At 40.5% G+C, this 14,644-nt stretch overlaps 1 protein-coding gene across 5 annotated transcripts in view; it reads left to right on the forward strand.

The window, feature by feature from the left end:
* PTPRQ (protein tyrosine phosphatase receptor type Q) overlaps positions 1 to 14,644 on the forward strand; it is a 111,770-nt gene that overhangs the window by 6,775 nt on the left and 90,351 nt on the right. For all 5 annotated transcript variants that reach the window (XM_077934761.1, XM_028745577.2, XM_028745578.2 and 2 more), the window contains 10 exons: positions 818 to 1,087; positions 2,500 to 2,760; positions 4,762 to 4,892; positions 5,335 to 5,464; positions 6,192 to 6,342; positions 6,428 to 6,534; positions 8,362 to 8,459; positions 10,817 to 10,982; positions 12,740 to 13,000; positions 14,311 to 14,471. In XM_077934761.1, coding sequence (XP_077790887.1) covers positions 818 to 1,087; positions 2,500 to 2,760; positions 4,762 to 4,892; positions 5,335 to 5,464; positions 6,192 to 6,342; positions 6,428 to 6,534; positions 8,362 to 8,459; positions 10,817 to 10,982; positions 12,740 to 13,000; positions 14,311 to 14,471 — 1,736 coding nt within the window. The remainder of the gene's footprint in view (positions 1 to 817; positions 1,088 to 2,499; positions 2,761 to 4,761; positions 4,893 to 5,334; positions 5,465 to 6,191; positions 6,343 to 6,427; positions 6,535 to 8,361; positions 8,460 to 10,816; positions 10,983 to 12,739; positions 13,001 to 14,310; positions 14,472 to 14,644) is intronic.

The following is a 14,644-nucleotide window of genomic DNA, read 5'->3' on the forward strand; positions in this document are numbered from 1 at the left end:
ACATAATTACTTTTAACTGGTAGTAATTTAGGATATATGTCCTAGGACTCCTAAACAAAAGGAAGACATATAGAAGATGATAGCATCTACAGATAAGTTCAGCATGCAGTTAATTATTTATTTCACAAAATTTATACACCACTTGATTGTAAGAAAAACAACAACCTCAAATCCTCATTCTTAAGCAATCTTATTTTTATTCAGTCCCCCCCTCTCCCTGCAGTCCCTTATGGTGCCAGATGTTTGCTCCTGGGTTGTGAAGGAGATGGAACTGTAGGGGAAGGGGAAATTAGTAAGAACGTCTCCTCCTTTTCTGCTAAAATTTAAAATGTTTATCCAAGTTGTTAGAGAACATGTGTTACCAGTGTGGTGTAGTGGTTAAGAGCAGTAGACTCGTAATCTGGGGAACCGGGTTCACGTCTCCGCTCCTCCACATGCAGCTGCTGGGTGACCTTGGGCCAGTCACACTTCTTTGAAGTCTCTCAGCCCCACTCACCTCACAGAGTGTTTGTTGTGGGGGAGGAAGGGAAAGGAGAATGTTAGCCGCTTTGAGACTCCTTAAAGGGAGTGAAAGGCGGGATATCAAATCCAAACTCTTCTTCTTCTTACAATTTATGCAATTCTCCCATTTTAGCAGCCATGAAGGAATGTCAATATTATAAAATAATTATTTTTTGCAAAGCTATGACTGAAACAATGAAACAGTGACTGCATGCATCCTTCTCAGCTGAGAACCGAGTTTTAAAAGGAGAGCTAATCAACTAGGAATAATTTTGTCAATCTGATATGCACTGTAGATATCATTTACTTTGTTTAGGTGTCAGCCCACCTACGAATGTATTCATCCATCCAGAAGATATAGGAGAGGACCATGTAATTATCTACTGGAAACTGCCACAAGAGGGCCAGGAATCCTATATTCAAGCAAGACCATCTGCAGTTGAGGATAAAAACTTGGTGTTCTTAGTAAACAATACAGAGAGTTTTAAAATTGAACTCCTAATACCTGGAATGACTTATGAAATAGGAGTGGCTACAGTAACAAATGGAAACAAGAGTGATCTAAGTACCATTCAATGCACTCTTAGTAAGATGTTTTAAGACTTTTTTGGGGGAGGGGAAGAAACATTGTTAATAGGACGGACACACACACTACACCAGAGCCAGTGTGGTGTAGTGGTTAAGAGCAGTAGTCTCGTAATCTGGGGAACCAGGTTCGCGTCTCCGCTCCTCCACATGCAGCTGCTGGGTGACCTTGGGCCAGTCACACTTCTTTGAAGTCTCTCAGCCCCACTCACCTCACAGAGTGTTTGTTGTGGGGGAGGAAGGGAAAGGAGAATGTTAGCCGCTTTGAGACTCCTGAAGGGGAGTGAAAGGCGGGATATCAAATCCAAACTCCTCCTCCTCCTCTTCACCTACACCTTAAATGCTTCTTTATCAGTTGTGCCATTGCAGACACATGTCAACTCAAAAGTAAGTCCTGTTGAGTTAAATGGGGCTCATTCATAGTGGGTATAGGAATGCAGCCTAAAAGAAGTATACTTATTAGTAGTAGTTGCTGTAAACCAGTATGGATGTTTATCAGTTGGATCAGGATTAAAGCCTGTGAAGGAAAGTCTTATGGTGAGAGCTAACATTATGCTAACAGGACTTCTCCTTCCTTCCTTCGCCCTGCAGTCCCAGTAGCCCAACCTTCCAAAGCAGATAGATTATGGGAGTGGAAGAGAGGAAGGGAAAGTCTTATTTGTGTGAATCGAAATTGATTGCACAAGTAGGTTGCTATAATATGAAGTAGATGATAGAAGCAGAATTTATTTCAAAGCACGCTAACACAATATTTTGGAATTGTTGCCTTGTGGAAATGAGAAATTACTTTCATTGCCAACCACCAACTGGCTTGATTGAGAATGAGAGCACAGTGGTTCCCACCCCCTCAAAATAATGACACGTGGCCTGAGAGCAAGAGAATGTGTATGGTAATGTTTTTCAAAAGTCATTTTAGAATGAATACCTATAATTCACTTCAAATACGTATAAGTTTGTGCAGAAAAGATAGTATTCTAAAACAGTAGGCAACACACAAAATATGAACACTACTTAGTTTGTCAAAGTGGCATGACCATTTCCATTGTTCCATAAATTTTATTTCTTTTGTTTAGTAGTTGATACCCATATTTTGATGAGATGGCGTAGATGTGAGAAAGTTCAGCTGGAACATTAAATCAGGCCTTAGGCCAGTCAATCAGGAGTTGATTACTCATCTGAACAGCTTGGATTTTCAAAGCATTAAGCCCTCTTGATGCTTACATTGAAATGAATTGTATTTGTGCTGATCACCTAGCAGACTATAAAATCCATTGTTTGCCAACAATATTGTATCTGACAATCCTTACTTTATATCCCCCTGCATTAAAAACATGTGGTCTACATTTACTGTTCTAATTTACAGCTGTTTATAAAACATGTTTGATCTGATCCCTCCTTCTGTTGTCACTCTAGAACCCAAACCAGTTCAGATTGTCATCCCCTATGAAGTTCAAAGTCATTCTGTGGTTTTATTTGTTCAAATGCCTGCTGTTGGAGTCATTGATGGCTTACACGTCATGAGTAAAAGAGGCCCTAATGCAACTACAACTTTGTCAACTGATGGGAAAGTAACTATAGAGAATTTAATCCCGGGCACGGAATATGATTTTTTTGTTTCCACTACAAGTGGATCTATGTTAAGTTCTGTATACCACCTGCCAGCTATAAGAACATGTAAGTTATTTAAGGTTATGTGATTACATCCTCTTCCTTCAATATGAAATCTTGCTGTAATTTGTCTAGTCCATATATTGTTTTCATAACTATATGTGGAAGTATTTGTCAGGGCCGTTTCTGATTAATTTATGTTGATAGTTGTGGACTCATTTAGCATTGCTGATTTATTAGCATCTAAAGTTTTTATTGATGACATAATATATTGTCTATAAAATTATAGGTTGTATCCAACACAGCAGTTCTGTTCATGCAGCAGACATCATGGTGCACAATGGAATTTCCCTTACTTCTCTGCCCTACAGACCTGTATCTCAAAAGCATCTATTGGGTTTACACCAGGAGAGAAAAGGAAGGGGGAGTCCCATTGCATGCATGGAAATCTGCTTGACCTATTATATTATATCATAATTTTTTAACTTCTCTGTAACTTAGTAGTTCAAAATATTCAGGCTGTGCATGTTTTCTTGGATGTAAACTGCAGTGGAATTCACTCCCTGCATAGGATTGCAGTCTTGGGTGATATAAACAGTGTCAGCGTTTGTGATGGTGTGCAGCGTTTGAGACCACAGATTCTAATGTACATTAGCATTTCTCTGTGTACAGTAATATTGAGGGCTCAGATGGTTCTACCAATAACTGCAATCAATGTTTATAGGGGAATGGTTAGATGCTGAGTCAAAGTATATGAACCTTAATATTTTTTTTGTATGTTAATGTAGTCCTGCTACAATACAGAGAATAGGAGGAAAGAGTAACCTGCCGATTTCATGGCTGTTCATCAGTCTCCTTTTTAGTTGCATATTTGCCCACCTCCTTGTATGCATATTTTTGGCACTGAAATAAATGGAAGTGGGTTGCACTTTAAGCAAATAGTAAAAGTGTAGCCGGAAACATGACATTTTAAACACAGTATCTTTCTGGTATTTAGATGTGCAATATTACAATCTATTACTGCATTTTCCCACAAGAAGGGAAAACCTCTTCAAGGAAATGGAGAGGTTTATCACCATCTGATTCTATGTTTTGGCATTTGATATGCCTTCACTGCAGCTCATCTCTTCCTAAAATAGTAGGAGTTTGGAGCTGCAGTAGGACTTTGTGTAACAAGAATTAACTTTTCAAAGAGAATGGGAAGAACACAGATTCAGAAGGAATGGGCTGTAGAGGTAGGGAAATGTAGACAAGAGTCTTCAGGATTTGTTATATGGAATTCCACAAATTATGGAGGACTGAATTATCCAGTGGGGGAAAAAGCCCCCCAAGATGAGAATGGATGGAAGTACAGTATTTCATCTGAGCAATTAGCCTAGGGCCTACAGAAAAACCCAGATAGGAAAGCAAATAGGGTTGTATCCAGTGGAGTTATCCCATTAGTGTAAGGACTTCTGTCTCCACAATGTTTCTCTCCCTCCTCTCCCTGTGTTCCCCTTCTCATTCTGCTCCAGACAAGATGGGGGGGACGGACGACATTGGTGTGCACAGGTTGAGAAGAAGTCCCATTGCAGAAACTGCTGACCAATTATTAGATACGATCCATAGTCTGTAAAGCAGGAATGGCTACCTGTGTGTGTTTACCTCTAAAGCTCTAGAAGGTCCTTGATGTCTCTACCCAAGTTTACTGACACTGTGGTAAAAATTGAGTTGTTCTTGGCCCTAAACAAGTATTTGGGAAAACAGAATTTGGCCATACGTACCTGCTCTAGTGTATAAAGATAATATGTGTGTGTGTGTGTGTGTGTGTGTGTGTGTGTGTGTGTGTCTTTCTGACATTCAAAACATTTATAAGCTTCTTTATTGCAGAACTACTTTTGAAAATAAAAGATAACTCATAAGCTGAAGTAAACTGAGTGCTGGGGTTGAACATAGTTGATGAAAGGTCTCTGTTGGTACATTTGGATATGGCAGAAATCCAAAAGGCTCAGACATTCATCCACTCTGGCTCTTTATTATGACATGAGAAATGAAATGTATGATGTACATGTTTCACATATTTTGCAGGCCTTGCAGTTCCACTAAATGTACGTGAAGGCAGAGTTACAGATATTTCAATACAGATTATTTGGGATAGAGCAGATGGAAACTTTCAGCAGTATGAAGTCACATGCATAAACTATGCAGGTATTTTCATGGTATGTTTTAAAAAAAACATCTGTTTTATATCACCAATGAAATCACTGCTGTCAAGTAAATTATAGTCATTTTAAAAAGGGATGAACCCACACAGACATTTTACTATTGTATTGCTGTTTTGAATGCATTTTTCCAGCTGATATTATGTATGTGCCTAGGTTCTCAAATCCTTGGCACTTGTGTGCTTGCAAAGCCAGAAGTCCACAGGGAAAGACAAAAGAAAAAGAACTCCTACTTTGTAGTCTCCAGTCCCTGCCATTCAGCTTGCACAGGTCCTGTGTGTGAATAGGGGCAGTGATTAATATGTGGAGGATGAGGTCACAGCACATGTTGCTTGCAAGAATTACATGTGCATTGAATGTACTGATACACACACACACACACACACACACACACACCTTCAAAACTGCAAAGAAGACACTACCTCTGTTTGATCTGTAGGTCCAAAAAGTCACAAAAGAATTGGCAGAATTTTCCAGTCTGATCCCTGGCTCACTATATAACTTCACAGTTAAAACTGAAAAAGAAGGATATAAAGACAGCCTTCCTGTGAGCATACAAATAGAGACAGGTAAGAATGACAAAATTCTGCTTGTAAAATATACCGCCGCTGCAAACATCACTTTTGTTATCCTGATACACTAAAGGGCTAATACTTTAAAAAAAGAAGATTTCTGTGTAATGGGTAAATTGAAAATGATAAATGCTTTCTCATTTATATATTTTTAATAGGGCATACTGGGATGTGTGTATATAAATATAGCGGTGAAGCCATCTCTGTTTGCACCTTGTATAAGAGTCTTAAGATGAAGTGAGGGTCAAGACCCCAAACATTCAATTGTGCATAGGCAGTTTCTGGGTAAAATATTATTTCCATGCAATAGCAAAGTAGGAAATTTGCTGAAGTGCATATACAAAATTACAAGAACATGTATAATTATTAGAGATGGAAAAAGTTAATTGTTTATTTCTGCCTTTTGTACAACTGTAAAAAAGTGGTAACCTCTTGCAGAAACATCAAGACTGATATTGTTTCCTACCTTTGATGTACCTTATCTGTTCTCAGAAGGCGGAGAATCAAATCCTATTATTTTATGTAAGGAGTTATTTATGGAAAATTAGACTTGGCCATCTCTTCCAACTTTCGGCTTCCAGACACAAAATCCTATCCATTAAGCATTGTTAATAATTTCGTATTTACTTCCTCTTAAGAACCTCCATGGATGAGGATAATAATTGTTGGCTTACCAATATATGCTTGAATTGCTAATTTTCAACATAATAACCTTTGTTGATAGTGCCAAGCTCAGTTAAGTATATGAATTTCAGTAAAGACTCTGAGTCAATAACTCTTACCTGGCCACCAGCACTGGGTATATTTGATGGATACATCATTACATTGGCTTGCAAAAACTACAGCAAAGAAGAAAAGCTTTCTTCAGATATAAGGTATTGTATAAAGATAACACATTACTTTCTAGCTACAGTATGATTAGACAATGTTTTTCTTAATTATATTTTCTTAATTATGCAGGAAGTACAAATTTGATGGCCTTTCCTCAGGCACTGACTACTTTATTAAAATAGTTACTAAGAACAGATTAAAGAGAAGCTTCCCCATCACTTTAAAAATCAGCACTTGTAAGTTTATTTTATGCTTTGTATTCTGGATTTTCAAACTCTGTTCATGCAATCATTTGTAATTTAAGAGCATAAAATTGAGGGCACTTCACTACAGATGCAGTATCTACATGTGAGGGATGTATCTAATTGTTTGCAGTTTTTGATACATGATGCAAAGCTATCCCGCAAAATGGTGATTAAATGATTAATTGAATGGTGGCATTAAAATCCCTTAGTAAATAAATAAAGCACCAAGGAATCAAGACAGCTCTGTTTTCTCCCCCTCCTAATCTGCACATACGCAGGCAGCACAATAGACTAATAATAATAATAATAATAATAATAATAATAATATGCCACCCATCTCTCTGGATTATCCCAGCCACTCTGGGCGGCTTCCAGCAAAGTATTGAAAGACAAAAAACCTCAAACATTAAAAACCTCCCTGTACAGGGCTGCCCTCCCGTGTCTTCTAAAAGTCAGATAGTAGGGAGGGTGTTCCACAGTCCAAGCACTACTACCAAAAAGGCCTTCTTCCTAATTCCATGTAACCTCATTTCTCTCAATGAGGGAACCGCCCTCAGAGCTGGATCTCAATGTCCGGGCTGAATGCTGTGGGTGGAGACACAATGGGTTGAGTGGGAGATTCATATCCCCATCGAGTCTCAATGTAAGTTAGCCATTCTCCAGAGAATGAGCATTAAGTGAAAGGGGAGGCCTAGCTAGAGATCCATGCAGATCTTGTTAGCATTTCACTCCTCCGTTGCTGGATGTGTGATTGTTACATCCATGTCAGTGTTTACTTTCTAGGCTTGGAAAGTGTGAGAACGGAAGTCAGTCTTATCTCTCCTCTGCTGTACTATACTTTTGTACTTTTCTTTCTCTCTGTCTCTTGGAGAATACGTGAGAGGACACCATGATTGCTTTGTCCTGTATATATTGCATGATCGTTTCTGCTATACTCTGCTGATAGAGCGTGCACATGTCTTTTGATATGTGTCACTGGTGCGCACTGGAACTGATTTGCAAATGTCCCAGGCTACGCTTCATCAGGAAGACGCCCGGAGAGGTCTATCTCATTCCGGGGGCTGTGTGTGCCCCCCAGGCGTGTTCCGACAGATCTCCCATTCACCTTGACAATTATTTGCACTGCCTGTGTGTACAGGTGTGTCACAGAGCTCACTCTTGTGTAGCTGTTTATTTGCTCCTGCCATGGTCCTAATTAAAACCAGCCCCAACTTTGTGCCTGCTATTTACAGTGGGAGGAAAGAGTAGAATGCACTCAATTAACCTACAGGGGTTCTCCATGTGCAGGTTCTTCACCAGCAGTAGACTGGGATCACACCTTGAATCCCAAGGATAAGCTAGCTAAAACAGAGGTAAGGATCCTTTGACACTCCCAAGGATTACTCAGCTCCAGCTCCCATCATCCCTGACCATTGACCGCACTTGGCAGGGGCTGATGGGATTTGCAGTCCGGCAACATCTAGAGGGCAACTCTCCGCTTGCCTAAGTTACAGAGAGGCATGCACCTCATAATTCTTATCCAAGATCTGAGAACAGATAATCCGGCTGTACTCTCTAAAGACCGTGAGAGAGGAACCCAGGAAAGTACAAAAAAAAAAATCCATGAAAGATTGAATTGACCTCTTGGCCCTCAGAACCATAAATCAACACATCTTTATATTCTGGCACAACCATGATTCATACCAAAACTGAATTGGAGAAGAGGTCACATTCCCTAGCAACTGTCCTTACTTCCTTGCACGTTCAGAACTGCAAATTTAAAGGAGACTATTATAATTTCTTTAATTTTATCTCTTTCACGTTATCTCTTTAATCCAGGTCCCGGTCCACCCTTAGATTTACAGGCATTTGGAATAGAAGAGAACACAGTTTATTTGTCATGGGAATTGCCCAACGGAAGCTTTGATCATTTTGAGGTAAGAAAAATAGTGTGTAATTATTATTTTTATTGACTTTCTCTCCCCCCTCCCCCCGCATTCACATAGGTTGACAGTCACAGAGGTGGTTCTGCCTCTGTGCAGAAAACAAAGCAAAATACATAGGCAACACACACAAAACAAAATACACGTACTTGCCCTAATCCATGTATTCTTCCCCAGCATGGAAAAAGGCATCTTAAGGTGATGATATATATAGGGGGAGAAATGTCCCAAGAGAAAGAGATAAGTAGTTTATTTTCCCCTACTCTCACCATCCACTGTAGCCTCAGTGGCCGTATTGTATAAAACAAACACAAATATCTCCTTTGACATGGCAAAGCAAGAAAAAAACACCAACCACAAATCTATTTTGTTATTCATCCTAGAATATTTTATGAATTTTAATGTGTGGTTTTTTTTAATATGTACATGTGTGGAAATTACAAACTTCAGATTGTTTGTGCTTTTGTATAGATGTTCTTGTGGAAAGAAAATGTCATTTAATATGGATCATAATGACATCACATTATTGTCTGACATACCGCAGAGCAACCAGCCATGTTAGAGCAGTCCTTCTGAATAAATGAGATTAAGTGTGAAATATTAATAAGGGAGGCTTTGGAAGAGCGGTTGCCTAGCAAAGTGCCCAGCACAAATGGGATCATTTTACTAGTCATTTAAAATTAATCAGCCCAGCTCATCCAATTTTCATTACACACTTAGGAATTAATGACATGAAAACAATACAAAAAAAGCAGCTTTAGTCATTTGTTTCCTTTTATATCCCTATTTTTAGTTCATTACTTTGCATTAGTATTTTGTATTCAGTTATAATTTGCAAGCGTACTTGCCTGACTTTAAGTTTGAACCCTCATTCTGGGTGCACAGGTATCTATTTGGGACAGATCCTCCTTCTGCCCAGAAATCCTTTATCTCTATTACTGTGATTTTTGTTTCTTACTCACTTTCTTGACTGACCTGAACCAGTCAGCCTGGGCATTTCACAGCCCTGTGACTGATGAGCAGGGCAATCCTGCACACTAGATCCTGGCACAGAGGTGCAAATGAGACTGGTATAAAACTATGTCAGATCCTGAGTCAGTTCAGAAGCCAGGGGGGAGGGGGGGATGCCTGCTGTGCTGGCCCAAGACCAGCAAAGCAGGAATTAAGCACACAATAACCCAAAATGCAGAGAGTCAACCCCTAATTGGGTGTATGCGCACTGTAAGGCCTTGGGAAAACACCAGCACAGGAATGGAAACACATGGGGGTGCACCCCAGCTACATCCACCCCAGTCAAACAGCCACATGCAACAACAGTGTGTCACAAGTAAACAAATGCACACAAAGATCATAAGAATTGCAATCACATATACAGGCTGTTGCAACCCCTCCCCCCCTGCTCCCTAAGCACACCTAGGGAGATGAGAGAAGATGACTTATTGAGAGCATGTTGCACAATGGTGAAAGCCACAGTGCAAAGCAAGAATGGGCTGGGCACAGTGGCGGAAGAAGGGGGTGCGGTAGAGGTGGTCTGCCCTGGGTGTCATCCCTGTGGGGGGGGTGATATTTGGTGCACCACCCACCTCCCAAGCCTGCTGCCTACCCCGAGCTGTCGGGGGAAGGGGGGAGCTGTGTTGCTTTGCCGGCGGCCTTCCCCCTTTGTTTTGACAGCTCGGGACTCCACTGCCTCCTTCCGAGCTGTAGGGTGGCTGAGTGGGAGGAGGCAGGCAGACTCCGTGGGCCCCATGGGCAGCTGGCCCCACCCCCCGTGAGTGGTTAGTCCCACCCCTGGGCGCAGGGTACATGTGCCGCCCCAGGTGCCCGATTGGCTTGCACTGCCGCTGGCTGGGCATACACAAACACCCTGATCAGCTCACCTGAGAAAAACTCATCAGCAGTAGAAGCAGTCCTAGAGACAGGCCACAGGCATTCATTTCTCCTTTTCTCTTAGGCCCGGAGTGTTGTTCAAATATTGCCGTAATGGGACTCCATCACTTCTGTCAACAAGAAAAGTGGAACTGAATGTCCTTTCCTTGGCAAGAAAACTGCTATAGTATATTGTTTTTAGAGCATTGCGTGAACAATTCTGGTTTTCCACATATGCAGACTCAGATAATGCAGGGATTCATCATCACCATTTTAAAAAAAACAAATGCGGATAGTTTACTAAATTACCACAATGTTACTAAATTACTAAAATGTTACTTAATGACTAGCACAATGGCAGGAATGTGTACATCTTTCACTGTGTTTTAAATACTATTGGTGGGTGCTGATGCTGCCTTGACTGACTCCCTAAATTATATTAAATTACTAGGGATATAATCTCTACATGTGCTTTTCTTCTCTAGCTTTCCCATGGTTTTGCAACAAGCGTTGGTTTTCTTCATACGACTGCAGTTGCTGTTGGCAGGGCTGTAGTGGAAAATCTGATGCCCGGCGTGGAATACGTTTTTCAAGTAAAGACCATTAAAGGAAAAGACTTTAGTGTGGCTGTGGAGAGAAAAGTCACTACAAGTAATTTCCTGAGAAATAATTTATATTCTCCCCTCCCCAAATACAGTGTAAATATATTTGAACAGCAGTACAGAGAATATTGAAATATGATGTGAGACACTGGGCTGGTTCAGATGCCATGGTTTAGCACTAGGTGCACAAACCTCAGCAAACCCAAACAGAGCATTGGGGGTCATGTGCTTCCTGCTCCTCCCCTCTTCCTGCAAAGCCCAGAAGTGGACTTCTACTACTTCCGGTTTCAGTTAATTTCAAGTTAGTTGTATGTAAGAACCAGGAAGCCTGGTTTAAAACAAATAGTCATTAAACAAAACAGTGTGACAACTGCTGGTATAATTTCAGTATTCTTTATTAACCACCTCTAAGGGTACAAATGCCATTTGTTTATAATTTTGCCCTGTGTGAAATGGACAAAAAGCCAATTGTGTGCTTCAGTTTTCATGATAAACTTCCAGTAGTTTAGCCATTTTGTATTCAATTCATTTATTGCAGGCCACAACCCTGAAGCAAATTTGTTGCAAATAACCCTACAACCATTACTGAGCAAGACCTACCACCATATACATGAGCAAAATTGGCTGGTAGTATTAGCTTGTGTGTTCATTGTGGTAAATTGAATTATGTCCACCAATGTTTCATTGGTTATGGTTGTTTCCCCATTATACATTGGAATATTGTGTATGTTTTCCTGATTATAAAGCTAGCGCTTCTGTCCCAATTTTCCAATGTTCCTTTCACACTGTGATACTTGTTATGAAACTATGGCTTTTTGACAGATATGCTAACCAGATAACCACCAGATGGTTGATAAGTATCATTGAAGGATAGCGACTTACCCAAGGTCACACCATGACAATGCTCAGATGTAATAGCAAACCATGGTTTGGTGCTATGCTTTGAGTTCTGCCTTTACTTACTCCCCTCTGTTGCATGTGGCAGTTTCATGATACGACCCTAGTTTGCTTCAGTAGCTGCTCACACTACAAATTGTGGAATCTTGCAGCTCCAGACCAGGAAACTAATTTGCCTCAAACTAGGAGGGGATATAAGGGACATGGGTGGTATAAGGGACGTGGGTGGCACTGTGGTATAAACCACAGAGCCTTGGGCTTTCCAATCAGAAGGTCGGCCGTTCGAATCCCCACGACAGGGTGAGCTCCCGTTTCTCAGTCCCAGCTCCTGCCAACCTAGGAGTTCGAAAGCACGCTAAAGTGCAAGTAGATAAATAGGTACTGCTCCGGCGGGAAGGTAAACGGCGTTTCCGTGCGCTGCTCTGGTTCGCCAGAAGCTGCTTAGTCATGCTGGCCACATGACCCGGAAGCTGTATGCCGTCTCCCTCGGCCAATAAAGAGAGATGAGCGCCGCAACCCCAGAGTTGGCCACGACTGGACCTAATGGTCAGGGGTCCCGTTACCTTTACCTTTTAGGAGGGTATTCAAGGGGGAGGTGGAAGAAGCTGGAGGAGAAGGGAAGCTAGTGCACATTAGGCCATTGGCATCACAACTGAATATAGCCAATGTATATCTGATTTAGGAAGTGAACTTGGTTTCATGAGGTACAAGTTTTAAAATATTGTTCGGTTGACTGATAAACTAAATAGGTGTCTATCAAACTTAACTGGTCATCAGCTGCCAGCCTGTGTCACTTAAAAGGGATTTCTTAACAGCACTAACTTCAAAGGTGTTGAGTGCTTTTGTCAAGTGAAATGTGCTTATTTAATCTTTTTTGCCTTATAATCTATTTTCTTTCTTTTTAATCAGAACCAATGAAGATATGTGGTCTAGCCTTAACACTGGTAAATACTTCGTCTGCTACATTAACATGGAATCCCAAGAAGACCAACTTTACCCATTATAAAGCGTCTGTATCAAACAGTACATTCACAAAGGAATATACTATTTTAGGAACTCAGATACATTACACCATTACAGATCTGACTCCTGGTGGGATTTATAATTTCACACTGCAAAGAGTAAAAGGGAGTGTTGAAAGTCCAGTTGCCTTTACTGAAATCATTGCAGGTTTGTAGTTTTTTCTGCTGCTATTTATTTATTAAGGGTCCAATAAATATTTACGCACACTGCCGCCCATTTTTAAGGGTTTAACCCTCTATGGCTTTGTGAAAACATGGGCTGCTTCACTTTTTAAAGCTGCAATCATACACTTACCTGAGAATAAGTCCCACTGAACTGTGTAGACGTGTGAGATTGCTGAATTTGGGCATTTACTCATATCAGAAAATGTTGCACATGCAGAGTGAGATGGTGCTGCAAAAATATCCCTGATGTAAGATGGAAAAAAGATGAAATTTGTTAAAGAGCGTAGGAACTCAGCAGCACATATAAAACTGGCCTACTCTCAGGACTGACCCATTGATTTCAGTTGCAAAAATAATCTGTGCATTTGAGTCTATGTGAACTCAGGGTAGGAAAAGTCTTCAGAATTTTTACACAGCCTGAAGTTGAATACTTTTTAAGGTTCAGATCATAAGTGCTTTCTTTGTAGCTGTAATCCAGGCAGAGTATTTTAGAAGAGAAACTCCACTTCAAGCCCATACCTGATTTGTTTTCCACTGGTCAGGTTTCACGCCTGATTTAAGTACGAGTGCTGTAAACGCCTTCTGCAGTACCTGCTATTTTTATGCTCAAATGAAAAAATGACAGTACAGTGGTGCCTCGCAAGATGAAATTAATTCGTTCCACGAGTTTTGTCGTCTTGCGATTTTTTTCGTCTTGCGAAGCACGGTGTCGGGAAAGTTTTGGAAAAGCTTCAAAAATCACCAAAGTCTTTAAAAACCTCAAAAAAGGCTACCACACCGCGTTCTATGAGTTGCTCCTCGAAGTCAAGTCGCAACTGTATTAACGGTGTTACGAAAAAGGAAACAAACTTGCAAGACGTTTCCGTCTTGCGAAGCAAGCCCATAGGGAAAATCGTCTTGCGAAGCAGCTCAAAAAACAAAAAACCCTTTCGTCTAGCGAGTTTTTTTTGTCTTGCGAGGCATTCGTCTTGCGAGGTACCACTGTAATCATTTCCTTTGTTTTATTCAGTTTAAGAAGGAAAGTAAGGCATCACAGGTATTTGTGTTTAGTAATAATATAATAATCATTTGTTTTCTACATATAGCACATTTGTTCAGTTTGTGAACAAATTATGGGGAATTTTGTGATTTGCAAATTTCCAGATTTTGCTCCTCTGTTCACCACACAAAGACAGGTGACTTGTGAATAACTGGGGGTGTGGTCTACTTAAGGGTTGCTTTTGTGTGTGTGTGTGTACATAATACATACATTTCAATGGAAAAATAATAATGAATAAATGAATTTTCTTCAAGAGCCGGAAAAACCACAGAAACTAACAGTCTTCAACGTGTCGGCACATTCCTTTTCTCTACATTGGAGGCTGCCGCATGGATATGTGGAAAGGTTTCATGTGGTTCTCACACCTCCTCATGGCTTTGTTTCTATCCGAGATGTGGGAGGTGGGGAGTATCAGGTATGTGGGGGCTTTTGTTTTGTAGTGCTTGGATAGTCAGCAATTGTTCATATGCTCTGCTGATAGGAAAAATTGGCCAAGCATGACGTTCTCTCTATTTAAGCTTTTAAACCTTAGATGAGAATTCAAAAGTACACATGCCAAATTTGTGAGAGCAAATTTCAACATCTATG

Source organism: Podarcis muralis, chromosome 10, assembly GCF_964188315.1.
Source record: "Podarcis muralis chromosome 10, rPodMur119.hap1.1, whole genome shotgun sequence".
Lineage (NCBI taxonomy): Eukaryota > Metazoa > Chordata > Lepidosauria > Squamata > Lacertidae > Podarcis > Podarcis muralis.